Raw genomic sequence first — 24,030 nt, 5'->3', positions numbered from 1 at the left:
AAAGGAAGAAAGATTCTAGGAGTTTAAGTTTGAGTTCAGTTTCTACTACTAAAGAGAGAAACAGAAGCAGCATTTAGTGTGCACCTATGGTAACAAAAGGGCGTGATTCTATCCATTAATCCTATGCCCACTCTAGTCAGACACTCAAGGAGACAAGAGGTCACTGATTCTATGTGAACATTTTTAAATTTGGAAACTGCAGGAAGCATTAAAAACCAAAAGAATGTTCTTAATAGCACCTTGAAAAACATTCTTTTCATTTGAAAAGTAGACCTGTGTGATCATAGAGTAAAAATGAAAATATAGGGCAGTTGAGATGGCTCACACATGAACGAGCTTACCACAAAGGCATGATGAGCTGAGTTCAATCCCTATAACCTATGCAAGGTAGAAAGAACCAACTCCCCAAGCTGTCCTCTGACCGCCACAAGTATACTGCAACATGTGTGTTCTCATGGTTCATAAATCTTAAAAAAATTATGTTCAAAAGGAAAGAACCTCAATAAAAATTATTTCACGCAGATGATTTTTTTTCTTTAGACTTCAGTACTTAAAACTCAATTTTGAATTTGCTTTCTGAAAAGAACAAGTCTTTAAAATCTAAGCCAAGCCACATATGATTGTGCACACTCACACTCCCCCCTACTCAGAAGCCAAGTCTGCTGGTGGTGCACACATACACCTGCCCCCTCATCAATACTTAGAAGCCAAGTCTGCTGGTGCATACTTATGCTCTCACTAAGACAGGTTTTTACTGTATGATCCCAGGTTCTTTCTAGCTCTAGAGTACCTGGATTTAACTTGGCACCCTGTGTGTAAGAGAAACAATGTGCTGTGAGAAGCACAGGCATCAGTGTGATAGACATCAAAGGCCAACTGGTCTACCTGAGAAGACTAAGTGGCATCACTCCAGGGGACTCAGATGCAGGCACCGTTTCTGTGTCGGTGACAGGAGTGGTGGCAGTTGTGGTGTCCTCGAGGGAGCTGCTCATAAAGGAAGTTGTGCTGGATGCTGATGGGCTGGTGGTCACTGGTGTCTGCGCCTGCTGTGCTTGGTCACTTTCTTCAGCTTGTTGATCAATCTCTGTATAACAAAGGTTAAGAAAATAGTAAGGATTGGCCTTTTTTAAAAAGCAACAGTCAAAAATGGAAAAGTTTAATTCTAAGTTTCTAGAGGTAGGTCTGGTTATGTACACCTGTAGTCCCAGCGGGCTGAGGCAAGAAGATTCTCTTAAACACAAATACTTTGGGCTATGTAGCAAGGCCAGCCAAGACTGCATAGTAAAACCTTCCTTAAAACAAACAAACAAACAAACAAACAAACAAACAAACAAACAGGTTGTAAACACATTTTCTGAAGGAATTAAAAAACCTTCTCATTCTCTCTCCTTTCATTATTGTACTTATTCTAGATTCTATAGGTTCTGATTTTAGAGAATTTTCTTACAAAAACATTAAAAGTGGAATGTGGTGACATCTTCCTCTAATACAAACATTAAAACTATTTGCTGAGCATTTTGATTTTGAGGCTTACCTCCAGTGTTGGTAAAAGCATACAAATACAAGAACAATAAAAACCTTGACAGAAATTTCTTGCTGACTATGACTTAATGGTGTGTCTGCCAAAAGTGTAGAGCACATTTATAATTTTCCTTCTCCAGGGAACAACAAATAAAGTAGCAGGTACTACAAAAAAACTAACACTGGAGCTAAGGAGATGGCTCAGTAGTTAAGAGAGCTGTCCTCCAGACACTTGAATTCTCAACACTCACATGGCAGCTCATGACCACCTGTAACTCTAGTTCCAGGGAATCTAATATTCCCTTCTGGCCTCTGCAGGGACCAAGCACACAAGTGATACGCAGACACATATGCAAGGCAAAACATCCATACACATAAAATAAGCATATTTATAAAAACATAGATAATTCTATTATAGGTTTACTAACTGGCCATATACCATAATAATCAACTTATAACATGCCTACTCACATGTACCATGTGCCCTCTCTCCTATATACTGTCTAAACTAAGATAGAGCAAGAATGAAGGCTAAGGAGAAGCAGATCTAGCCTTCTTTTCCTTTTCTCTTTCCCTTCTTTATTTTTTTCCCCTTTCTCGTTCTCTGTATCCCTTTAGGTAAGGGCTCATGTACCTAAGCCAGGTCTTAAAAATGATTTGATTTATAGCCAAGAATATCCTGGAACTTCTGATTCTCTTGTCTCTCCTTTCCAAATGCTGGGGTTCCAGGCCTATGCTATCTTCCCCAGTATAGGATAAGCTTCTTGAAGGAAGGGGACACCATTTCTAGGTTCTAGAGAGGTAGCATTAGACATTTAACAAATAGAGACTCACGTTTATTCAAAAAATTGTACCACTACCCAAAGTGAGGATAAAGCTGAGCAAAGCCAGGGTCTTTTTATACACACACTGTCTATGAAATAGCACACACTGTCTATGAAACATTAAAAATATCTCAGAAGTTTTAAAAATATATTTTGAATCAATCTATAAACAGTTGGATACCTTTTGAAGAATGAATTAAATGTCAACTGTTTTTGTTTATTTCTTTTCTTTTTTCTTTTTTCTAAGAAGTTCTCACTATTTAACTTTAGCAGTCCTGGAACTCATTAAGTAGATCAAGCTGACCTTAAGCCCACAGAGATCTCCCTGCCTCTGTCTCCTTAGTGCTGGAATTAAAAGTGTGCACTACCAGACCTATTTTAATTTCAGCTTTCTAAAAGTTAACGAATTCTAATGTTTATGTAGATTTAAAATAGAAAATTACAGATAGACAATGATTATCAAGGTATAAGTAACAAAAAAATAACCATTCTTCTTACAAAGGAAAATCAATGTGCAAATTTCTTTGACCAAAAAAACCATATTTTTAACAAATCACTATAGAATTATATTACTTTTGACAGTTATGAGTATAATTTCATCAGATAACATACCTTGCTTAATTTTGCCCCCAAACTGGTCTTCCAAAAGCCCATGGACCACCAGTTTGTAAATCATAGCTTGAGCCCGTTCCAGATCAGCTAACCCCAATGCTCGCTTTATGGGTGACCGCATGACTGCTCGCTTCACCATGTGCCGCATCAGGAACTGTAGAGCAGCACGCATCTCCACATCCTCGTGAACAACTGGAGAACTTGCACAGTCTGAGTTGTGGCCATTTTCAGCGAGAACTTTTGGGATCAGCAAGAGCTCAGCATATTTACTACAGCCAAGAAGAGCACTAAGTGACTTCATAGCACCGAGGTAGAGATAGGAAAGTTGAACTGCTCTGATTTCTGACTGGGCTATGTCATGGGTTTTGGATATGTGTTCATGATTTTTTCTCTTTCCTTCTGTTATTTGATGTTGGGATTCCACACCTGGCAGTGTTGGTTCTAAAGAAAATGAAGCTATTTCATTTTCTGATTTGGAGCTTGTGGTACCCTGACTTTTGACATCATCAGACATTAACCCTGTTCGCACATCTAAAATGGATTCACTCTCAGGTTTCTGCTCAATGTCCCCCTTTTCCTCAGACTCATGACGGTGTTTCTTTTCATGTCGCTTGATGCTCTGTTTCCCCACATCTTCATGAATGCCTGTCAGATATGTTAGGTCCAGCAGCACAGAAGCTGTCAGGCCTCGGAATCGCGCCACATCAAACAGCAGTGGTTCACAGGGTTCCAGGTTATATAATGGAGTATCACTAGGCGACCAAAAAGTTGGGAAGCTTTAATAAAGATCAGAATGACACAGGAAAAAGCAAGTGAGGGAAAGACGGGAGGAAGGTACAGAAAATAATGTAGACAAAACAAAACACATCATGAACACAATGTTGAGAATAATTTATACAAACTGACATCATTACAGAATGAAAAAATGGTATATGAGGAACTAGAGATGTGATGCTAAATACAACAATAATGAAATGCACCTGAGCTTTCAAATGAGAGTATTTACCACTATGCACTGCAAAGCAGAATGAACAAACATCCCATAATAAATCTGAATATCTTAGAGCTTTGGGGGCATGTGGGTTCTGTTGCTATCACTCAACCCTGCCAGGGTAGTACCAAAGCAACCACAGATACACTAAGCAAGAGAATATGTACTTTACGTACAAAATAGGAGGTAAGGCAGATGTGGTTTCATGTAAGCTACTTGGGAAATTTAGGTAATAATCTAGTTTGTTGAATATGTAGTAGATCTTTATAACCTCCTTCATAGGAAACTGTCTCATTAAAAATTTTACTTTGCAGTCTTCAACTGATACTCAATACTTTATAAGTAACAATATGATTACATATCCCTGATATATACATAAAATTCCTGAAGTATAAGAGTCACATTAATTACAAAAATAAAAAGCCCCACAAGTATCTGAAGTTTTGCTATCACCCACTTCTTGGCTCTGTCTGTCTTCCTTGTCTTATTTTCCCTTGGCCACATTTTTCTTTTTCATGTGCTAATTTACATACTTTACTATACTGCATACATATTAGCAGATGCTGACCATTCTCTGAAACAAAGGAAGAATAAAGTAAATGTGGATACTTTTATGTGATTTTGTAAACTGGGCTTCTCAGCTTATCATGAAGAGAAGTGAAGCCCATTAACACCTGAAATTATGAACTTTACATGCATTGTCTCAGCTATAAAGTCAATCGTAATTATTTAGTTCTAATTAGTACTACTTTCACTAACTACTATGGATCACTCTTTTTTAGATAATATCATATTAATATATAAGAATTATATTGGGTAGTATAATCAATAGTTACATAATAATTATTATCAATAAACCCCTATTTCTAAATGATAAAATATGTACCCAGATAGGTGAGATCCTTTATTAATGGAAATATTTAACGTTACTTTAAATACATGAAATTAATGAAGTTTATATTTAAAAAATAGATATATATACACACACATTTAAATGCTTTCAAGCATCTTGCTTATGTTAAATAAATGTAATTCTCATAACTATTCAAAATGATGTGCATTGATAGACTAGAATATATGTGTTTTAAAAGGTAAGGCTAGGGGTGATGGCATACAACTGTACTCCCAGCACTTGGAAGGCTAATACAAAGTGAGCATGAATTTGAGGTCTATTTGGGCTGCATAGTGTGTTCCAGGTCAGTTTAAGCTACAACATTTGTTCTCAAATAGGGAGGAGGGACCCCATCATGGGACTAAAGTATGACTCTGTGGTTAAGAGCACTAGATGTTCTTTCAGGGGACCAAGGCTCAGTTCTCAGCCCACATGTGTTGGCTCACAACAGTCTGTATGTAGCTCCAGTTCCAGGGTATGGAATGTCCTCTTCTGGCCTCTGCAGGCATAAGGCACACAGTGGGTGCACAGATATATATGCAGACAAAACATCCGTACAAATAAAAAATAAAATTGTAATTACAAAAAAAGGCAGATTTTGAATATTCATTAGTCACTTAGATGTGCCTACCACAGGGCTTTCTGAACTTTAAATCTCGAACTTTAAATCTCATCAATAGATTAGCCAGCTGGCTTTTAAATGTTTAAGTATAAAATGGATATGATTAAAAGGCAAGAAACAGATGGGGCATAGTTTAGTGATAGATCTTTTATCTAGCATGCAGAAGTCCAAGGATGATCTCTGGCACACATACCGCCCTGCACCAAGAAGCAGGAACTCAAATAAAAAATAACAAGCCTAGTGAACTTATCAGTTCATTACCAAACAAATTAAAAACTTAGTTTACAAATCACTCGAATTTTAGTAAATCAAAATAGTAATATCAAGCCACATAAAAATCATCTTAAAAAGTTAACCTGCAGTACATTATTACTCACTGTCCATGAGCAATTGCCCATTTCACCATCAAATACTTATCTGTTAAAAGCATAACTCAATACATCATACCTGATGGTAATTTCTGCTTCATCCCACTGGACCTTGGCAGATGTGCTGCCTTCTTTGACCACTCCCAGCAGCGTGGCATGGCGCCCAGTTTGCTTGTGAACACACCGACCTCCAACTCTAAGACCAGCATCAACTCCTCCTATTACTGCTAGCACGGGCCACACCTCTATGCAAAGAGTCCTCAGCTGCGGTTCTGAGAGGTCAGCAAGACCATGCCTATTATGTTTACCTTTCTCTTCTTCTTTGTTCTCTTTCTCCTCTCTCATTTCATTTTCCTCTCGGCTTTGAACCGAGCGGCTTTTCTTTAGCTTCTGACCTGACTCTTTAATACATATCTTAATTTTATGGAGTCTTTCCATCATCTTTTTATTAATACAGTAAGTCCAACGGTCTGTCCGGTGAAGGATACGGATAAGCTGAATAGTGGCTTCAGCTAGCACTGCTGCTACTGGACTACAAATAGGGTCTCCTGGAAGTAAATCCCGTGGCGTGCCACGCATCTGCATGTCACAAATTTTCACCTATATAAAAGAAAAGAAGGTGGAAATATGTGTGATATTAGAAGGTCTCCTAAACAATTTGTCAATATATGTTCTAGCAAATGGAATCACGCTGAACTAGTACTACTATATTATATCAAGTGACACCTCTATAGGCAGGAAATGTCAGAGACCCACTAAAGTGATTAGCAATATGGCCCTTTAAAATGTCCTGCCATCTCAACATCATATAGCCCACAATTTCCAAAGCAGTTACAACCACTCAAAGGATAGATATGTGTGGCTAACTCAATTTAGTTCAAATAAATGTCTGAAAGAAAACCATCCTCAAATCTTGAATATTGTATTTGAGGATAGTATTGAATATTGAAACTATTTTATATTGTTCCAAGGGCACGAATGTAAAATTCGTACAAACCTATACAACTAGGATAATCCCACTATGACCATACACTACAAGTGGGACACAGAAGTGGGAAAGGATGCTAGTGCGGTGCCACATGCCTGTGGTCACAGCACCTGGAAGACCTTGAGTGCAAAGCCACTCTTTCCCTGATGCTATACTTGAACCCTAGCAATATCTTATAGTACAGAGTAGGTTCTAATGTGAGTACCCACCTCCTACACTTATTTTAAAAATAAAGTAATATAGACAAAGTAGACAAAGTACTTACTAGTACAGTACCAGGTTCACTGTGAATAGTTAATGTTAACTTTTTTCCCTCAAAGAATATTACCAGGGTGGAAGAACACCCATGGGGAAGGATGATATTAGGCACTCAGCAGCCTCTACTTTACCTGTAGTTTACTGACTACTGTTCAAGAAGAAGTTGTCTTATGACTGGCTTACCTTAGATAATTCCTTAAAACTATACATATATATACATATATATATATATATATATATATATATAATTTTATAAATTTATATAATCAATTTACATAAATTAATTATATTTATGTATTAAAACAATTATGTATTTTAAATATAAAATACTTAAATATAATTAAATTATATACATTATATACATATAACTGATTTTTATAAATTATATGTAAAGTTTATATAAATTTATTTATATTATATATAAGTATATAATATATGTAACTTTTAAGATTAGTGTCTAAGTCTAATACATTCATCATAAGAAAACTAAGACTTAACTTAAAATTTTTTTAGTATAAAATTCTACTATAAATTCTTAACAACAGACCTAAGTTACACTGCATCCTCCAGTGAAAAGATAGGAAAGGGAAAAAATACCACCACTAGCCACTAACACAGGGAGACCAAAGAGAAGCTTATTTCTGCTTCTGTTTTAGATAAAGAGAACAAAAAAAGGTTTCAGTGAAACTGTATGCCCTTAATACATTCAAATCTGTAGCATCTACAAGGTCTGAGACGTCTCACACATGAGCAAAGATAGTTTCCCCACTATAACTTCCATTGTTCAGCTAATGGTATCATATTATACTGAGTATTTCTAGATTTCTTCTCATATCCATAACTACCAATGAACCACATTACTGCTAATATAGTTCCTGTTAACTCTCACAGTGCCAATGTTTGCAAGTTGGTTTGCTATACAGCTATAGGGTCTTAATATGGAATAAAAGACAATTCCTAAAATTATTTACCCTTCTAGAAGAATAACTTCCATGGACCAAGTACCTTTAATGGTAGAGAGATCTTACTATTTTATTTTTTTTGTTTTTGGTTTTTCGAGACAGGGTTTCTCTGTGTAGCCCTGGCTGTCCTGGAACTCACTTTGTAGACCAGGCTGGCCTCGAACTCAGAAATCCGCCTGCCTCTGCCTCCCAAGTGCTGGGATTAAAGGCGTGCGCCACCACCGCCCGGCCTTACTATTTTATGACCTCTGTAGCAGACTAACATAACATTAATTTAAAATAACCAGTACCCCTTATGCCTAAGCACAGGTTGGGACTGTTACCTTCTCACCCGGGTTGCTGCTATAGAACATTACACATGGGTACAACTCTGCTGCATCCACGTCCTCAAAGGCTAATTTGGGTTCCTAGAGTGTGACAAAAGAGAAGCAAAGGAAACTAAAGTTGCTTTTAAAATTGATACTATGTAGCCACATTAAAATTAAAAGATTCTGAGATAGAACAAAAGTTACTAGAGCCATACTTATATAAACTATCTTCTATCCAAGGCAATGCTACATAGAATATACAATCCTAAACTGTTTGCTTGTTACAAAAATATCACTTGATCTTTACCACTTTTCTGTAAGGTTGGCACTGATAAAGAATTTTAAAAACCAGAAAGTATCAAAAAAAAAGGGGGGGTGGGACAGGAAAGTAAATAATCTATACACTAAATAACCAGCATTTGATAACTTGAGTGGAATTTAAATTTGGGAAAGAAAAAAAATAATGTTTGTAAACAGGTTTCAGTACCTCTCCATTTTTCCCAAAGGAAATGGTCCTGGCTTCCATGTCTAACACACAGGTAATAAAATCCCCTTGAGTAAAGCTGGACAGCGTCAGAGTCTGTTCTCCATTGTGATAGAGGTTACCACTATACGCCCTATAGAGCCACATGTCTGAGGTAGTGCGGTGATTAAAATCATGTACTGGCCAGCGAGAGACTCCAACACATGTACCTTCATTACCTCTATTTTCCTTCACAATATAAAACTAAAAAGAGAAAAAGAAAAACACAATTCATAATGCTCATTAATACTGAAATAAACTGTGTGCTATTACTACATTGAGACTTATAAATATGTTTTGGTTTTTTTTTGGTTTTTCGAGTATAAATATGTTTATAAATAATATTTACACATTTATGGGAACATATTAACTTTCTTTTCAAAGAAGAATTAACAATAGTGAAATAATTTCATCAGTTTATAAATACTTTATAAGGCAAATTTATTCACCTTATAAATATAAATAACAACCTTTGGTCCTGTAACATTTAAAGTAAACAAATTTTTTAGCTTATAATTTAATTATGATGCTGAGAGAATACTTTAGAAAATTCTTCATAGAAAGCTTCAATTTCTTACACACAGATTTTGCAACTATCTCTGTGTACACTTTATTCAGAAAGGACAGTAGCTTACTTCTATAACCCTGGCCTTTCTCCTGACACACAGACAGATCCAAAAGACTGGCATTTCCAAGGTTATTTGTTGGATATATAATCAGGGTAAAGAAATTATGTTTTATATTGTAGAAGAATATATTACCTTACCTTATTAATATATTATATTACCTTGCTTTGTGTGCAAGAGCCTACAAAGGTCAGAAGAATCATATTCTCCCAAACTGGAGTTAAAATGGCAATGAGCTGCCATATTGGTGCTGGAAATTGAACCAGTCCTCTGAACAGCCAGTGCTCTTTAACTACTGAGCCATCTCTCCATCCCCAACAGGTAGGTTTTTAAATCTTATTTGGGGGAGGGGGAGGTTGAATTTGTCCTGACCAACTCCTAAAGTTTCTGTTTAATTCTTTACAAAAAATTTTTGTATGGAAATTGTTTGTCCTCCTTGCAGTCAACTCTTCTGTACAACAGATCTACTTAAAAATTTTTAAAATGTTCAAGACTGAAAAAAATTCAAGTTATAATTACTAAATGGGTACACTAAGTTCCTTAAAGCACAGAGAAAACAAAAGCCCAAGGTCTAGGGAGGTGTGGAGAAAGCATCAAATATTAAAACTGTTCCTAACTGCTCTTCTTCTGAAAGGGGAAAATTGGCACTGCTCTGAAAGCTGCTGTAATCACCTGAAACTCAAACTGATTGCTAAACTTCCCACAAACTCAATGGTGTAGAAGACAGTAGGGATAGGCTCCTACTTATGGCTTTCTCACAAACACCTTGACAGTCTAGATACAGACAAAATAAAGTCAAGGATAACAAAATTCTAAAAGTGACTACTTGAGACAGTCCCTCTAAAACAAGGAACTCAATTAAATCATTTAGAATAAAATAGAAAGAGACAGGAGAGGGGAAAGCTTCATAATGACAGGCCACACTGGGAAGGTAGCACCTGTCGTGAGTAGAGATGCCCTAGCAATTATAGATGATTGACTTACAGTATACTAACATATGCTCTATTGGACTGTATTTTATGTTAAGTACAGCAGCTCATAATGAAAGTAGATCAACGCTAGAGTGATCAGAATTGTGTTATGTTAAACTAATACCTAAGCCGGACTTTAAGTTAATGCAAGTCTATCCTGAAGGTACATGCCCATCATGGAAGCATTTTGAAAGACTAAGACAGAACTCCTGAACTGCACAGTGAGACCCTGTATGTATGGTGTCACATCCCGGCACTTGAGAAGCAGAGGTGGGAAGATCTCTGAATTCAGGCCAGCCAGGGCTAGAGAGTCTCAAAACAAAATAAACAAACATAACCTGACCAATACGGACAGAAACACTCATAGCCAACTATTGGACTGAATCCTGGGACCCCAATGGAAGAGCTAGGGGAAGGACTGAAGGAGCTAAAGGGGATTGCAACCCCATAGGAAGAACAGTATCAACTAACTGGACTAAGTATACATGGAGAGAGCGCCATGGCCCCAAATACACATGTAGTAGAGGATGGCCTTATCTGATATCAGTGGGAAGAGAGGCCCTCAGTCCTGTGGAGGCTTGATGCCCTAGAGTAGGGCATGCATTGACACTACTGCAATGACACAGGAATGGGTAAGTGGGTGGAGGAGCACCCTCATAAGAGGCAAAGGGTAGGGGAGAGAAGGGGGGTGGGATGGGGAGGGTTGTGGAGGGTAAGTAACGGGTATATCATTTGAAATGTAAAAGAATAAACTGACTAAGTGAAGGAAAAAAAACCAAGAATGAAGTCACATGAAATTTTAAGTAGTTAAGTCCAACACACCTAAATGGCACAAGTTAAGTCAATATTATAGTTTGGTCTCACTTAGTTGCATGGGGTTCTGTTATACTTTTACTGTAATGCATAATGGCCAAGAATCAAGGAAGTAGATCGAGTATAAAAAGGGAGTTAATACAGCAGAGAAAGTCCTACTTGTAAGTTGGCCTGACTGGATACCTTACCAATAAACTATTCGTTAAAGTGATTTAAAAACAAACAAACAGCAATCTTCCTTAACTGGTAAGGCTGACTTTGCTGTGCCTACTACCTTGTTTTTCTAATTAACAAGACTGGTATCATAGACTTTCCTTTTAGGAACCTAAACTATGAACATGTCATGCAAAATTTTAAGCCAATACCTAGTGAAAAGCTTTGATGCTGCATCTCTAAAAGCTTTTTCAGGCAAAATTATGACATATCTGATGGTATATTCTTACTAATGGGGGAAATTGTGACTGTGTGACCCCGTTATTCTATGTGCTTTTAACCTGTCATTTTAAAAAAGAGGTAACTTTAGGCTAGTATTACATAAATAGTAGAATTCATGTCTCTCCTTTACATTTTCCACTTATAGTACCATGACAGAGCATCATCATTTACATAAAACATATACCTTTCCAAAGGCTTTGTTTTTTAAATAAATAACACAGAGAAATACGACCAAAAATCTTTTTAAAATATTTTTTGAGATTATAATTACATTACTTCCCCCCTCCAAGCTATGATACCTTCTCTTGTTCTCTTTTAAATTCATGGCTTTTTTTCTTTGTTGCGTGCATGTGCGTATATGTAACTAAATATAAATACAACCTATTGGGTATGTATAATGTTACTTCTATGCAAGTTATCAGGGCTGCTGTTTGGTATTATTGGTCATACCCAATAATCAATTGGTGAGCTCTTCCCTGGAGAAGACTATTTCTCTTGTTCTCAGCATTTCTTAGTTGTCTGTGGTTCTTTGTCTAGCATTAAGAACTCATGAGCTTTCCCCCATTAACAACCTTATTTAAAAACTAAAAGTACAAAACAACAATAAAACAACTACTAAGAATTCTCCTTACCTTCCACTGATAGCACCCAGAAGTTACCCCAGTAGATGCTAATCCATATCCTTTTCCTCCACTGCCGTGAGTTAAAATCTGTCCATTTTCCACAATGCAACACTGAGCCTTCTCTGGATCAAAAGAGACTTCTTGTATGGGGAGATTTTCATCCTCTTCCTCCAACTCTCCTTGCTTCTACCAGAAAGGAGGGTGGGTCAATATTTGGGAGTAAACCGACCTCTAATATATTCCTTGCTTTTATTTCACAGCTATTGTATATCTACCAGATTTTAGTTACTGTGCAAGACAGTGCCTATTTAAAAAAAAAAAGCTTATTGTTCATTTGGGGCACATGGAGACTAATCAGTCAGTTACATAGGGAGACAGGAATCCAGGGTGGTAATTCCAAGGTTTTTCTCTTCATCAAAAACTAGAAGGGGGTGAAGGAACAGAAAGTGATGGAGCTAAGGACGTTATGTTTAACACAGTAAGTATAAGTTGTCTGTAAGTTTATCATTCAAGTGGTGAGTTAATGGAAGATAGCATATAAAATTTAGGTTATCAATGGCATAGAAAGCCAAATAAGGTCTCTTTAAATATGGAAAAGGGGAGAGGTGTGATAGGGGGTAAGGATGGGGATTATGACTCGGTCACACAATAACCCAACACTTAAATAGAAAACCTAGAAGAATTAAAGATCATTTTAAAGGAAAATCAGGAAAACTGTGAAATCACAAAAAAACTAAGCAAGAAATGTATGTGTATGAAGTAGAATCCAGTTTGGAAGGTAAGTGAGTGGAACCTCATGGCCACAAGGATGGGTATACAAAAGAACAAGAGTAAGAGATGGGCAAAAATGCAAGCAGTGGGTCCTCTATATCCAGGCTCTATATCCAGTCAACAAACCACAGACTTGAAATATATTTTTTTTAAAAAAAACTGAATTGGTACATGCATAGACTCTTCTCATTCAATAAAAAATATGGTATCACAATTCTTTACAAGATTTTACACTGTACGATGTATTGGAAAACCTAGAAATGATTCAAAGTTTATAGGAGAATTGCATGAGTCATATATAAATACCATACCATTTTATATATGAGACTTGAACATCAACTGATCTGGGCAAGCATAGATGGTCCTAGAACCAATTCCTATAGATACTAAAGAACAGCTATAAATGTAATGCTAATACTTTATGGAATTCTGGCATCTTGCTGGATGATAAGCAATTAAACTGAAGAGATCGAAGTAGCTGAGGTGTAGTTTACTGTAAGGTATGTAGGACCACTACTGGAGTTAAATGAGTTCAAACCCCAGGAATCTCATAATTGAGAACAGCAGGAATGAAACCATTCCCTACCTGATTCTGTACCTGCTCTGGAACACAAAACCATGACACCTGACTAAAGATCATAGTCAAATAGTATAACACCTGGAGTTCTTCTCCATGCTAATGAGGTATATAAATAGCCTTGAGCCTTCGGCCAATGACCTCCACTTCCTGCAAGAGGTATATAATCCCTGGTTCACCCTGAATAAAGTGTATGCATTCACACCCACCAGTCATGTAAAGCAATAAGAACAAGCAAGGATCGCCTTGGAAAGCTGCTTCATTAAGGACAATCATGTAAAAGGCCTTCACCTTAAAGAGCAGAGTGTAAAACTCCAGAGAAAGGCTTTCTCTCTGCGAGCCCTTCTAGTAGCCTCAGCCCTCATTCCCAATCAAACCAGATTCTTCTCCTCCGGACTCTGCCTTCTGTTCTTGGCCTGGTATGCAGCTGCTGAGGGGAAAGGTAGACCTCACACCCCTAGTTTTTGACTCCCTCTGGCAGTACATTTGCTGTGCCTGGGTACCCAGAAAGGAGACTTGGAACCAATGTGCACTCTCCGTTCCGGACTTTGCCCAGAAGAGAGGCAGAATGTTGTGCAACAGTTTACTTCTTTGAGAAGCACAGTAGCAAGGACAAGAGGCACAATCAAGAAGACCTCATAGAAAAAACATATGATTTGAGAGGTGAGGATGAAAGAAGAGAGATAAAACACACAAAGAGGATGTGGAGCAAATTCTACAGCAAGGCCCCTCATAGTAGGATCTTACAACCAGAGACAGAGTTGGGCACTATGGTATCTACTTCTGTGGCCCAAAAACCCCTTTTGAGGGAAGAATAGATTACCTGCAATTTTATTTCTTGTTCTTTTTCCTTTATTTGAATAGCATGTTTGGCCTGAGCAATGGGAGTCTCCCACATACAATCCGACAGAAGGGAAAATAAGCGTTCAACAACCTGGTGTATTGAAGGGAAAGAATGATAAAATTTATAGAGAGAAATGTTACATATGTTTTTGAGGTATCACATACTGTAATATTCAATGGGGAATGAAGATTGATTATTCTAAAATCCAAAAGTTATGTCTGGTAGGCCTATGTGGAATACTTTTATTTTTAAAAGATCATCAGCTCACTACAAAATGGCCTGGTTTTATATCTTTTTTCTAGATACAGACATTTTTCAGTTTTACTGTTTCACACACTTTTCTCTCTAGAGGCTCAATCTAAGAAACTGTAGATTGTCCTTTCCTTTTGACTTTACATGTATATTCTACTCCTCTACTTCTTATACCTTACAACTTATTTTCTTCCTCTTCCTTAAGAATGAAGGATAAAGAAAGCAATCTGAGAAGTAGAGACTATTGAAGTTAGGCAAATTTACAACTCGAGACTTTAGTAACTCTCAGTTTTGGGTGAATCACACCACAGATGTAAAAAGTGTTTTCCAGCAACCTAAAAATTACAAACCTGGGCCATTTGGTCATCTTCTACACCAGATTCACAAGCTGGTAGCACAGCCTCAAGGACGTGAAGAGCAAGAAGCCTCGTTCTTAAGTTACCAACTAGAGGAATACCTGGGGACACAGCAGATAAGTCTTTGTTATCAAGGTGAGTGGCATCCAGAGTTAAAATTAACTTAAAATTTTTCTAAGACTACAAAGCAGTTTATAAAAGAAATAAACCTGTATTTTAACCTAGTGTCACATAAAGTCTGGACCCAATCTGTGCCTGTTAGTGTATGTATGTATGTATATATGTGTGTATGTATGTATGTGTGTATATATATTTTTTTTTCATGTACATGTTCAATGTACTGCAACATTGAGTCAAAAGTCGAGTATGTATTTCATATACATTAATCATAAAATCAAGGTCTGAATTATAACTGAGTTTAATGAGCCAAGACAGGCTCAAATAGTTTAATAATTTGACCAAAACTCCATACTTCAGTAGAAGTAGCATTTTTAAAATGTCTGTGAGCTTCTAAAGCCCAAGCATAAGTTTTCATTCCCTTGCTCTAGTCCATGGCCCATTTTAAAGCTTGGTAGGTTTCTGGGTTTTTTAAGCTTTCTCGTGTGTGTATGTGTGTGTGTGTGTGTGTGTGTGTGTGTGTATCATAGTACCCTTCACAATGTACTTTTCTTAAGTTAGAAAAGGTAGAAACAAAATATTGGGATGTTAAGTATGTACTCTTCTTATAGACATACCTTCATAGATTAGGGGAAAATGAATGACTACTCATGATACGAACTTCATGTTATTAAAGGAAGCAGTAAGTTATACCAGTTAATAAACATTGTTGAAGTATATAGAGAACATAAACACACAATAACCCATACCATAGACTACTATATTATAATTCTACAAGTTTCAAACACATTAGACAGAGATGATGAAAAAGTTCTGGAAACGGGTGAAAAGATACAACACTGTCACTATGCTTTAACGCATGAATTGTATACTTACATGGCCAAGGTTTAATTTTTGTTATCTACTTTTTAAATCAAAACTATGGGTAGCAAAATACTATCAGTAACCTGTAGAAGATTACCAGACTTTTAGGCTGGAACAAGGTATTAAGATTATTATACAGAGATGTCATAGACATCACACAATAGAAGTCACAATCAAAGCAGCTGAAATCACATAAGGATAGAGGGGGCATACAAATTCAGATCTGACTTGACAATCTAAAATGTGAAGTCAGACTCAGTAAATTATATACTGTACACATCTCTTCTTATTTTTAGTACATGTTATAATCTGAACAAACAGGGCTAAATTCTCTAGAGTAAATCATAATTTAATTTCTCCAGCACGACTTGGCATTATGAATTCCTTACCAACTGCTATCCAGAAATTGGCATTTTAAAACTGGCACACACACACACACAAAAAAAAAAAAAAAAATCAAAAGTCAAAATTCTTGAAATCAAGATCAAGTGCCCAGTGTTGTTAAAATTTTAGCATTACCTTAATAAAATACATGCAACACATAAAAATACTCTAAACAAAGGCAGCAGACCTACCGGAAGAACACTTCTGAGATGCTATGTTTAGAAGCACTTCTGTCCATTTGGGGGAAGCCATTTTTGACTGAATTGCTTTTGAAGACACAACTCTTCGAAGAAAAACTAAAAAATCCCCTAGATGGAGTTCAGCTGCATGTTGTTTCCTAAGAGCAGCTGAAAAGTGAAGAGATAAGTTTATATTTAATTGGAAGGCATCAGGCATCACCTTATTCAGCTTACATTTTAATTACATTAAGTATAAATCTAATTCCCAGTCTAGGTTTTCAATAGGCTACCAATTTTTGAAAACTAGAAAATGAGAAAAGATAAAAATGTAAATGAACCTCGAATGAAACATCTTTCTATGTATGGATGAGAAGCATGAGCATGCTAGAAGAGCACACATACACACACATTCTTTGTTTAATTCCTTTTCACATTTATTTATCCTGGGACCATTCCATGCAGAGGAGAACTAGAAGGTGCTAGGAGGGCAACAAGATAGAATGCCAGTCCTAAGGAAGAACACATGAACATCTGCAACAATCTGGATACAAGAATCCACAGTGCTGCTTCCAGAGAGATTCTGGAATGCTAGTTAAGGATAGGAGCGAAAACTCTTGTGAAAGAGAGGAGACCTCCGGAAAAGAACATGCCTCACTGACAGCAGACAGCCAGTATCAAGTTTCACAGGAAGCTGCATGCAGCACAGGAAAACTTCTGTCTGCTGTGATGGGTGAACAAGCCTATGACAGAACTAAACTGCTGCGGTCAACTAGGGAGGAAACCAAGAACTACGCTACATCTCCTCCAAACAGTACCTTGTCTCATTATTTAATACAAAACATTTTTTATAATATTAGTCCAAAGAACACAGAGGTATCATCAGTCTCTCGTCTATGCCTCTGTCTTTCACTCTAACTCGCCCCTGTACACCTTGTCAAGAGTAGGTTCCTCTTCTAGGAAGAAGCCTTCTTTTATCTTTTACAGAATGTCTCCAGCAAGTAGTTCTAGAATAAATTAGAGCCATGTGGAGGTGCAGATCTGTATTCCTGGCACTCGGGAGAAAAAGAGGCAGGAGGATCATAAACTCAAGGACTCTTTGGCAAAGCCTGGAGACCTCTAATATAAAGCAGGCTGATACAATACTTTGAAATAAAGACCATACCTTCCTTTTAATTGTGTATTTTCGAAGGATCAGAGGTTCTCCATACCTAAGCACAGCCTGATTCTGAATGACTGGCCATTGATGATTTTAGAGTGAGTCTCCATCCTAGCCATTTTCCAAACTGAACCCTCTCTCTAAGACAACTAGAGGGGAACAGACATGCGCTTCATCTGTTGCCACACATGCGAAGACCCAGTTATGGAAAAACTGTGTCTTTCTTTACTAGATATTGAAGGAGCCCTATTTTTGTTGTTTTCTTAGATGGAACACTGCTGGCCTGCAACTCATGTTCTTCTCTGACCTAACTTCTCTGGTAGGAATTCTAGGAATCTGCCAGCACATGCAGCTAAGGATACAATTATCTTGGGGCATTTAGCATCATCTCATAGGAAGAGAGGTAAAACCAGCGTAGCTGTTTTTCTGTCTGATATATTTAAATCGGATTGTCACTAGGATATCATTGCCAAAAGCAATAGAGAATAGTTATTAGAAAAATTAAATGAAAGATAATTTTCTCCAAAATGCAGATATATATTGGAATGCATAAGAGTTAATAATTAGTTCTGGGGTTTTTTTCATGTGTTTTGTTTTTTAAAAATGCATTTTTTAAAAGTATTATAGAATTCTAGAAACATTGCCTGTTGTCTGTGTGTGCAGGAGCACAAACTGGTGAGAACCCGGTACCTTAATAGTTCTTTATATCCTAGTAGATCTCAGAAGAAAGAGGCAGGGACACTTTGTTTTTATTAACCATTTTGTAGTCTGCCTAAGCTCTCTGAATAAAGATTACTCTATACACAATGAAGGGGAAAACAAAACAAAACAAAACAAAACATACCACTGGCTTAGGCTAGGAAACTACAAAGCTAGCTCTTAATCAGAACCATACTTCTACAGTGTGACATAATTCATCATTATCTGTGAGTCAGATAATTCTTCTGAGTTTCTTGTACTGTGCCGTATCTGCTCACAACTTTGCCTCTACCATGACCCTATGTCAATGACAACAAAGACAATGCTTTATCATTTTGCATCTGTTCGGTATATTCTATTTTCCCCCACAAAACTCAGCAATATTAATATGGCATAAGTATCATTTAATTACAAATATTATCTATTAGAATCTTAAATATTAACAATCACTAAATTTTTATTATGTGCCAGATAATGTTCTGGGCTTACATATATCAAGTTATTTAGTCCTCAAAACAATCTTCACAAAGTTGGCTCTGTAAATTACCTTTATTTTACAGATGACAGAACTGGAACAAAGAATGGTGAGATAGCTTAGTCTCTTCTATCTACCCTTCTAACCCAGAAGGGACTTTTAAAGGGCATTGGGAGAATGAGACATGGTAACTCACAATCCTTTTGAAATAATGACCAGTTTTAGACTTTTAGTCTCATAATTACATTGAAGACAAAGGCAGTAGTTCTACTGCTTCAGATATAAATTCTAGTGGAAACTGCCTTAGTTTCATTTCTTATGGCTATGATAAGATGCCCTGACAAAAGTGGAAGGCAGTGCTCTCTGTTCTTGAAGTTCCTGTTGCTGTGACTTCTCAGATCTCATAGACTGAACCTGGAATGGTGAACCAAATAAAACCTTTCTCCTCTAAGTTGCTTTTGTCAAGATATTTTACTGCAACTAGAAACAAAACTATAAAACCATGTTCACTATATAATAAATGAGGTATCAGTAACTAAACATTATATTGGCCAAGTGTAAGGAGGAATTCTGTTAGTTCAGTTCTTCTGATTATAATCCAGTTCCCAGTTGCCAAACCCAGTTCTCAAACCTTGAGAAGGAGCAGTAGCTCTAAGCAGCACCAGAGTAAACAGAGCACAGCGGCTCAGTCAGAAGCTCATCTAAACCATATGTATGAATAGAGAAAGGGGTTGCAAACAATCAAGAATCCTTTCGTATCACAACAGAAAGAAGCTAATGGTCTTACCATATGGACACTATGGACAGTCAAGTACTTGCACATAATGAGCAAACAAAAAGAACTTATACTACCTCTGAAATCTCTCTTCTCAGCTTCCCCACTGGAGTCAACTTTTTTTTCTTCTTCTTCACCCTCTTCTCCTTCTCCAAAAGAGGCCATAAATAGCACACCAGTTTGAGACAATAAATTCTTCAGTTGACTACAGAGTAGATCCAACAAGGACTGAACTACTTTGGGGCTCAGTTTATCAGCATAAGTTCTATGTGAAATAAAAGGAAAAATAAAGAATGAGAATATAAGAAGAGACAAACACTGTAGAAAAAAAAAAAGGCCCCACCTCATTCTATCAAAACCTTTGCAATATTTACCCAGTAGTGATGGCCAGAATCTGGAGCAACCTTGTACTGGCCACTTTCAAAGCTGTGCTAAGCTGAGAAACACCAGTCTTTGGCAACAATTGCAGGGGCTGTCCTAACATGGTGTCTGTTCCACATAACTGTGACAATACATTCAGCAGACCAGTGGAAATTGCCAAAGAAACATCAACTGGCTGATAATGAACGCTGAGGGCAAAAACTGTAACCAAAAGAAGACGTTGCTGGGCTTCTAAAAAAAAAGAAAAGACAGACAGTTGAGAATCTCTTTGAAATTAAGTAGCTATTAAAATAAACTTCTCCAAACTATAAATGGTAGTATAAAATAATATTCAATTTTCAAGTACTATATTGGTCTATTAATATAAAACATAAAGATAATTATCTACCATAACCTCAGGCAAAAATGTACACCCTTCATCTTCATTTGCAGAAATATTTACTCACCAATGTGATGCTTATTTGCTTGAAGGGCTCTCTCTAGAGTAGCAGACAGTTGTTGGTAAATCTTATGAACAGCCACCTGGATTTCAACCTGAATATTTCTTTTAGCTGCTCTGATTCCATCCTAAATTACACAGAGTTTTAAAATCAGCACAATAATACAATCACTTACCTATGCCCAACTGTATGATTCACAAACTTATACAGATAATGATAGATCTTTAAAAGTAATAGAAAAGCTTTTAGAATTTTAGCCTCAGTCATACACATCACCAAGTTCCAGATGGTCTACCTGGCTTTGTAAAAAGAAAAAGAACTACATACAGAACAAGATGTCACTCATCGTCACTTACTTGATAGTGATGCAATCGGCCACTCTCTCCTTTGGTTCCCGTGTGTCCGACAGTACCTAAACCGAAACACCCTGCTAGAAACTGCAATCTCACAGACGTGAGCAGGGTGGATGACTGAAAGCCTGAACTTGATCTGCTTCCTGTCAGCAAGACGTTACCCTTTTCTTCCATGCCAGATAATAGAGTGAGGATCTGGTGAAGTGCCTCCAAACGAAGCTTGAAGGAAAAACATTTGAGGTTCTGTCACTAAACTCAAACATAAAGAATTCTGTATGTCAGAGGTAATATGTTATCTAGGACAAAGAAAGTCTAACATTTTCTAAGAATCTGTTAAACATGTTATTATTACTGTTTATTAAATCAAATGCATCTAAAGCCTCTTTGAGGATATTTTAAAATAAAATAAGCCATGCATACACTGGGAGAGTAGGTTTGGGTTGGTTGGTATTGAGGACTGAATTCAGGATTTAAAGTGCTCCATGGCTAAATAATATATCCTAAGTTTCTAAAGTAGTAAATGTAAAGTTTGTTATTCCAGATTTGAGGGATGGGGCCACCTACCCATCTCAAAATTTGTAACCCAGAATTGTTCTGTCTAAAGGAAACACAGGAACAGAAAATGTAACAGAGACAGAAGGAAAGACCATGCAGACTGTCCAACCTAGGAATCCATCCCATTTGCAGACACCAAACCCAGTCACTATTGCTGATGCCAAGAAGTGCTTGCTGACAGGAGCCTGGTATAGCTGTCCTCTTGAGAGGCTCTGCCAGCACCTGACTGCATACAGATGCAGATACTCACAGCCAACCATTGGACTAAGCCTGGGGATTCCAAAGGAAGAGTTAGGGGAAAGATTAAAGGAGCTGAAGGGGATTCCAACCCCACATGAAAGAACATCATCAACTAACCAGACCCACCAAAGTTTCCAGGGACTAAACCACCAACCCAACAGTATACTGGATGGGTCTATGGTTCCAGCTACATATATAGCAGAGGATTGCCCTCTCTGGCATCAGTGGGAGGGGAGGCCCTTGGTCCTTTGGAGGCTTATTGCCCCATGTAAGGGGATGCTAGAGGCGTGAGGTAGGAGTGAGTGTGACAGTGGGAGATCACCCTCTTAGAGGCAATGGGGAGAAGGGATAGGATCAGAGGTTTGAGGAGGGGAGACCAGGAAGGGGGACAACATTTGAAATGTAAATAAATAAAATAACCAATAAAAAAATGTAAAGTTTGGAGACAAGATGCCAAGGCCACATTCCTCTGCATGTTGGGCAGTCTTAAGAAAGTCAATGAACTTTATGAGTCCCAGTTTCCTCAAATACAAAACGAGTATCAGTCAAAGAGCCTCGATGACGCACACAGATACATGTGAAGAGTTCAAAGCTTTATAAGTACAAGTAGTGAGGTTGCATAGAATGAATACTTTTATTCTCCATGGTCTGTCCAAGGCTCACTTGTGTTTCTGATTCTATCTTCTCTACCCACTACTGAACGACCCATCACTACAGTGGCTCAGTCTACTCTTCTTTGAAAACAAAAAATGGATTTCTACTTTAAAAGTTTAGATTTAGAGAAAGTTGTAAATCCTTTTATGAAGCAGTTATCTCAACGGTAATGATCATGATCACAAAATCACAGCACTGATTATCAGCTCTGAAAAATACTGAGGATGCTCTAGATACAGCAATAGCAACTACTCAGTCAAGATTAATTCTCTGTTTAACTGAGTTTAAGACTTATTTTGCTTTAGGCATGTGTGTGTGCCTGAATGTATGTATGTGCAGGGAATCTGATTCCCTTGAACTGAAGTTACAGACAGTTTAGAGCCACCTGAAAATGGTATTGGCAACAGAACACGGGTCCTCTACAGCATACGTTCTTAATCACTAAGCCATCTCTCTAGCTCCAGATTAGATCAGGTCAGCCTGATCTATATAGGGAGACTCTTTCTCAAGAGGAAATAGGGGAGGAGTGAAAATAGAAAATAACAAAAGTCTATATCTCAATTTAGGTTAGATTCCCACAGTAATGATTACCACAGTAAAGATGAGCAAAATTTGAATTAAAAATTAAACCTCAGGACTAGCAAAATGGTATGATGGGCAAGCGTGTTTGCTCTGTAAGCATGATGAGGTGAGGTTTAATCCCCAACACCCATTTAAAAAGCAAGCCTTGCAGCATGAGTCTGTAACCCAAACATTGGGAAATCAGGAACAGGTGAATCCTAAGAGATCACTGGTTAGCTAGCATAGACAGAAGAGAGATTCAATGGGCAATAAAGTAGAGAGCAATAGACTACAACACCTGACATCTTGTGTGGGTCTCCACAACTACATGACCTGGGCTCACATACTCATACCTAGACCCATCTCATTAGTATACAATTTTCTTTCCTCTTTAACAAGCGATACAAAAAGTTGCTCAAAAAGATATTTCTTTAGCATTTCTCAGTAAATGATTTGCATATCTATTTCATGTAGCTACATACTGAGAACTGAATAAAAGTTTTTCAGGCAAAAAAAAAAAAGATCATGAATGGAAATTGCTCAAGAACCCCTGAGACAGAACTGCATTAATCTGTAATTATATATATATTCTTCATTTTTAATGACCATGACATGTTGGAAGTAGTCTTTGTTTCTTATAAGGAACTTATAGGAAGTTCCTAAATTTGGATTTGCTCCCCAGTCCCCCTCTCACAATTAGAATAGAGCTAGAGATTTGTATTGTCATATTATGTCAATGATACATTATATCCACATGAGTTATTAATAGTAATATTCATTATAATTGCTTAAAGATCTATCTGACAGATTTCTAGTGTCATTCTTTTTTTCTCCTCTTTCTCATACCTACTAGAAGCAAGTTACTAAGTACAACCCATTAACAAGGGTGAAAAATTTAATTTCTATTAGAGGAAGGAATATCAAAGGATCTGTGGTCAGATTAAAAGTCATTAATATTTGGGGCTTATTCTGTGACTATGCAAACCTCCTAGGTACCCTAGTTTTCTCATGGATGTCTTTACTCATCTTTCGGTCTTTACTGTAGCAATCATTATTGTGG

General features: G+C 37.2%; 1 protein-coding gene across 5 annotated transcripts in view; it reads right to left on the bottom strand.

The window, feature by feature from the left end:
- Herc1 (HECT and RLD domain containing E3 ubiquitin protein ligase family member 1) overlaps positions 1-24,030 on the bottom strand; it is a 159,282-nt gene that overhangs the window by 53,869 nt on the left and 81,383 nt on the right. For 3 of the 5 annotated variants that reach the window (XM_029481107.1, XM_029481103.1, XM_029481105.1), the window contains exons 27-39: positions 20,964-21,179; positions 20,614-20,734; positions 20,161-20,398; positions 19,864-20,051; positions 16,694-16,849; positions 15,132-15,238; positions 14,509-14,619; positions 12,347-12,523; positions 8,834-9,073; positions 8,362-8,445; positions 5,910-6,430; positions 2,958-3,733; positions 886-1,084 (exon numbers count right to left, since the gene is read on the bottom strand). In XM_029481107.1, coding sequence (XP_029336967.1) covers positions 886-1,084; positions 2,958-3,733; positions 5,910-6,430; positions 8,362-8,445; positions 8,834-9,073; positions 12,347-12,523; positions 14,509-14,619; positions 15,132-15,238; positions 16,694-16,849; positions 19,864-20,051; positions 20,161-20,398; positions 20,614-20,734; positions 20,964-21,179 — 3,134 coding nt within the window. The remainder of the gene's footprint in view (positions 1-885; positions 1,085-2,957; positions 3,734-5,909; positions 6,431-8,361; positions 8,446-8,833; positions 9,074-12,346; positions 12,524-14,508; positions 14,620-15,131; positions 15,239-16,693; positions 16,850-19,863; positions 20,052-20,160; positions 20,399-20,613; positions 20,735-20,963; positions 21,180-24,030) is intronic. The other 2 variants (XM_029481106.1, XM_029481104.1) reach the window with 2 other exon arrangements.

The sequence above is a fragment of the Mus caroli genome, chromosome 9 (genome assembly GCF_900094665.2).
Source record: "Mus caroli chromosome 9, CAROLI_EIJ_v1.1, whole genome shotgun sequence".
NCBI classification, from domain to species: Eukaryota; Metazoa; Chordata; class Mammalia; order Rodentia; family Muridae; genus Mus; species Mus caroli.
Note: the sequence above shows the minus strand (reverse complement) of the source record. Positions and strands in the feature narration are given on the sequence as shown.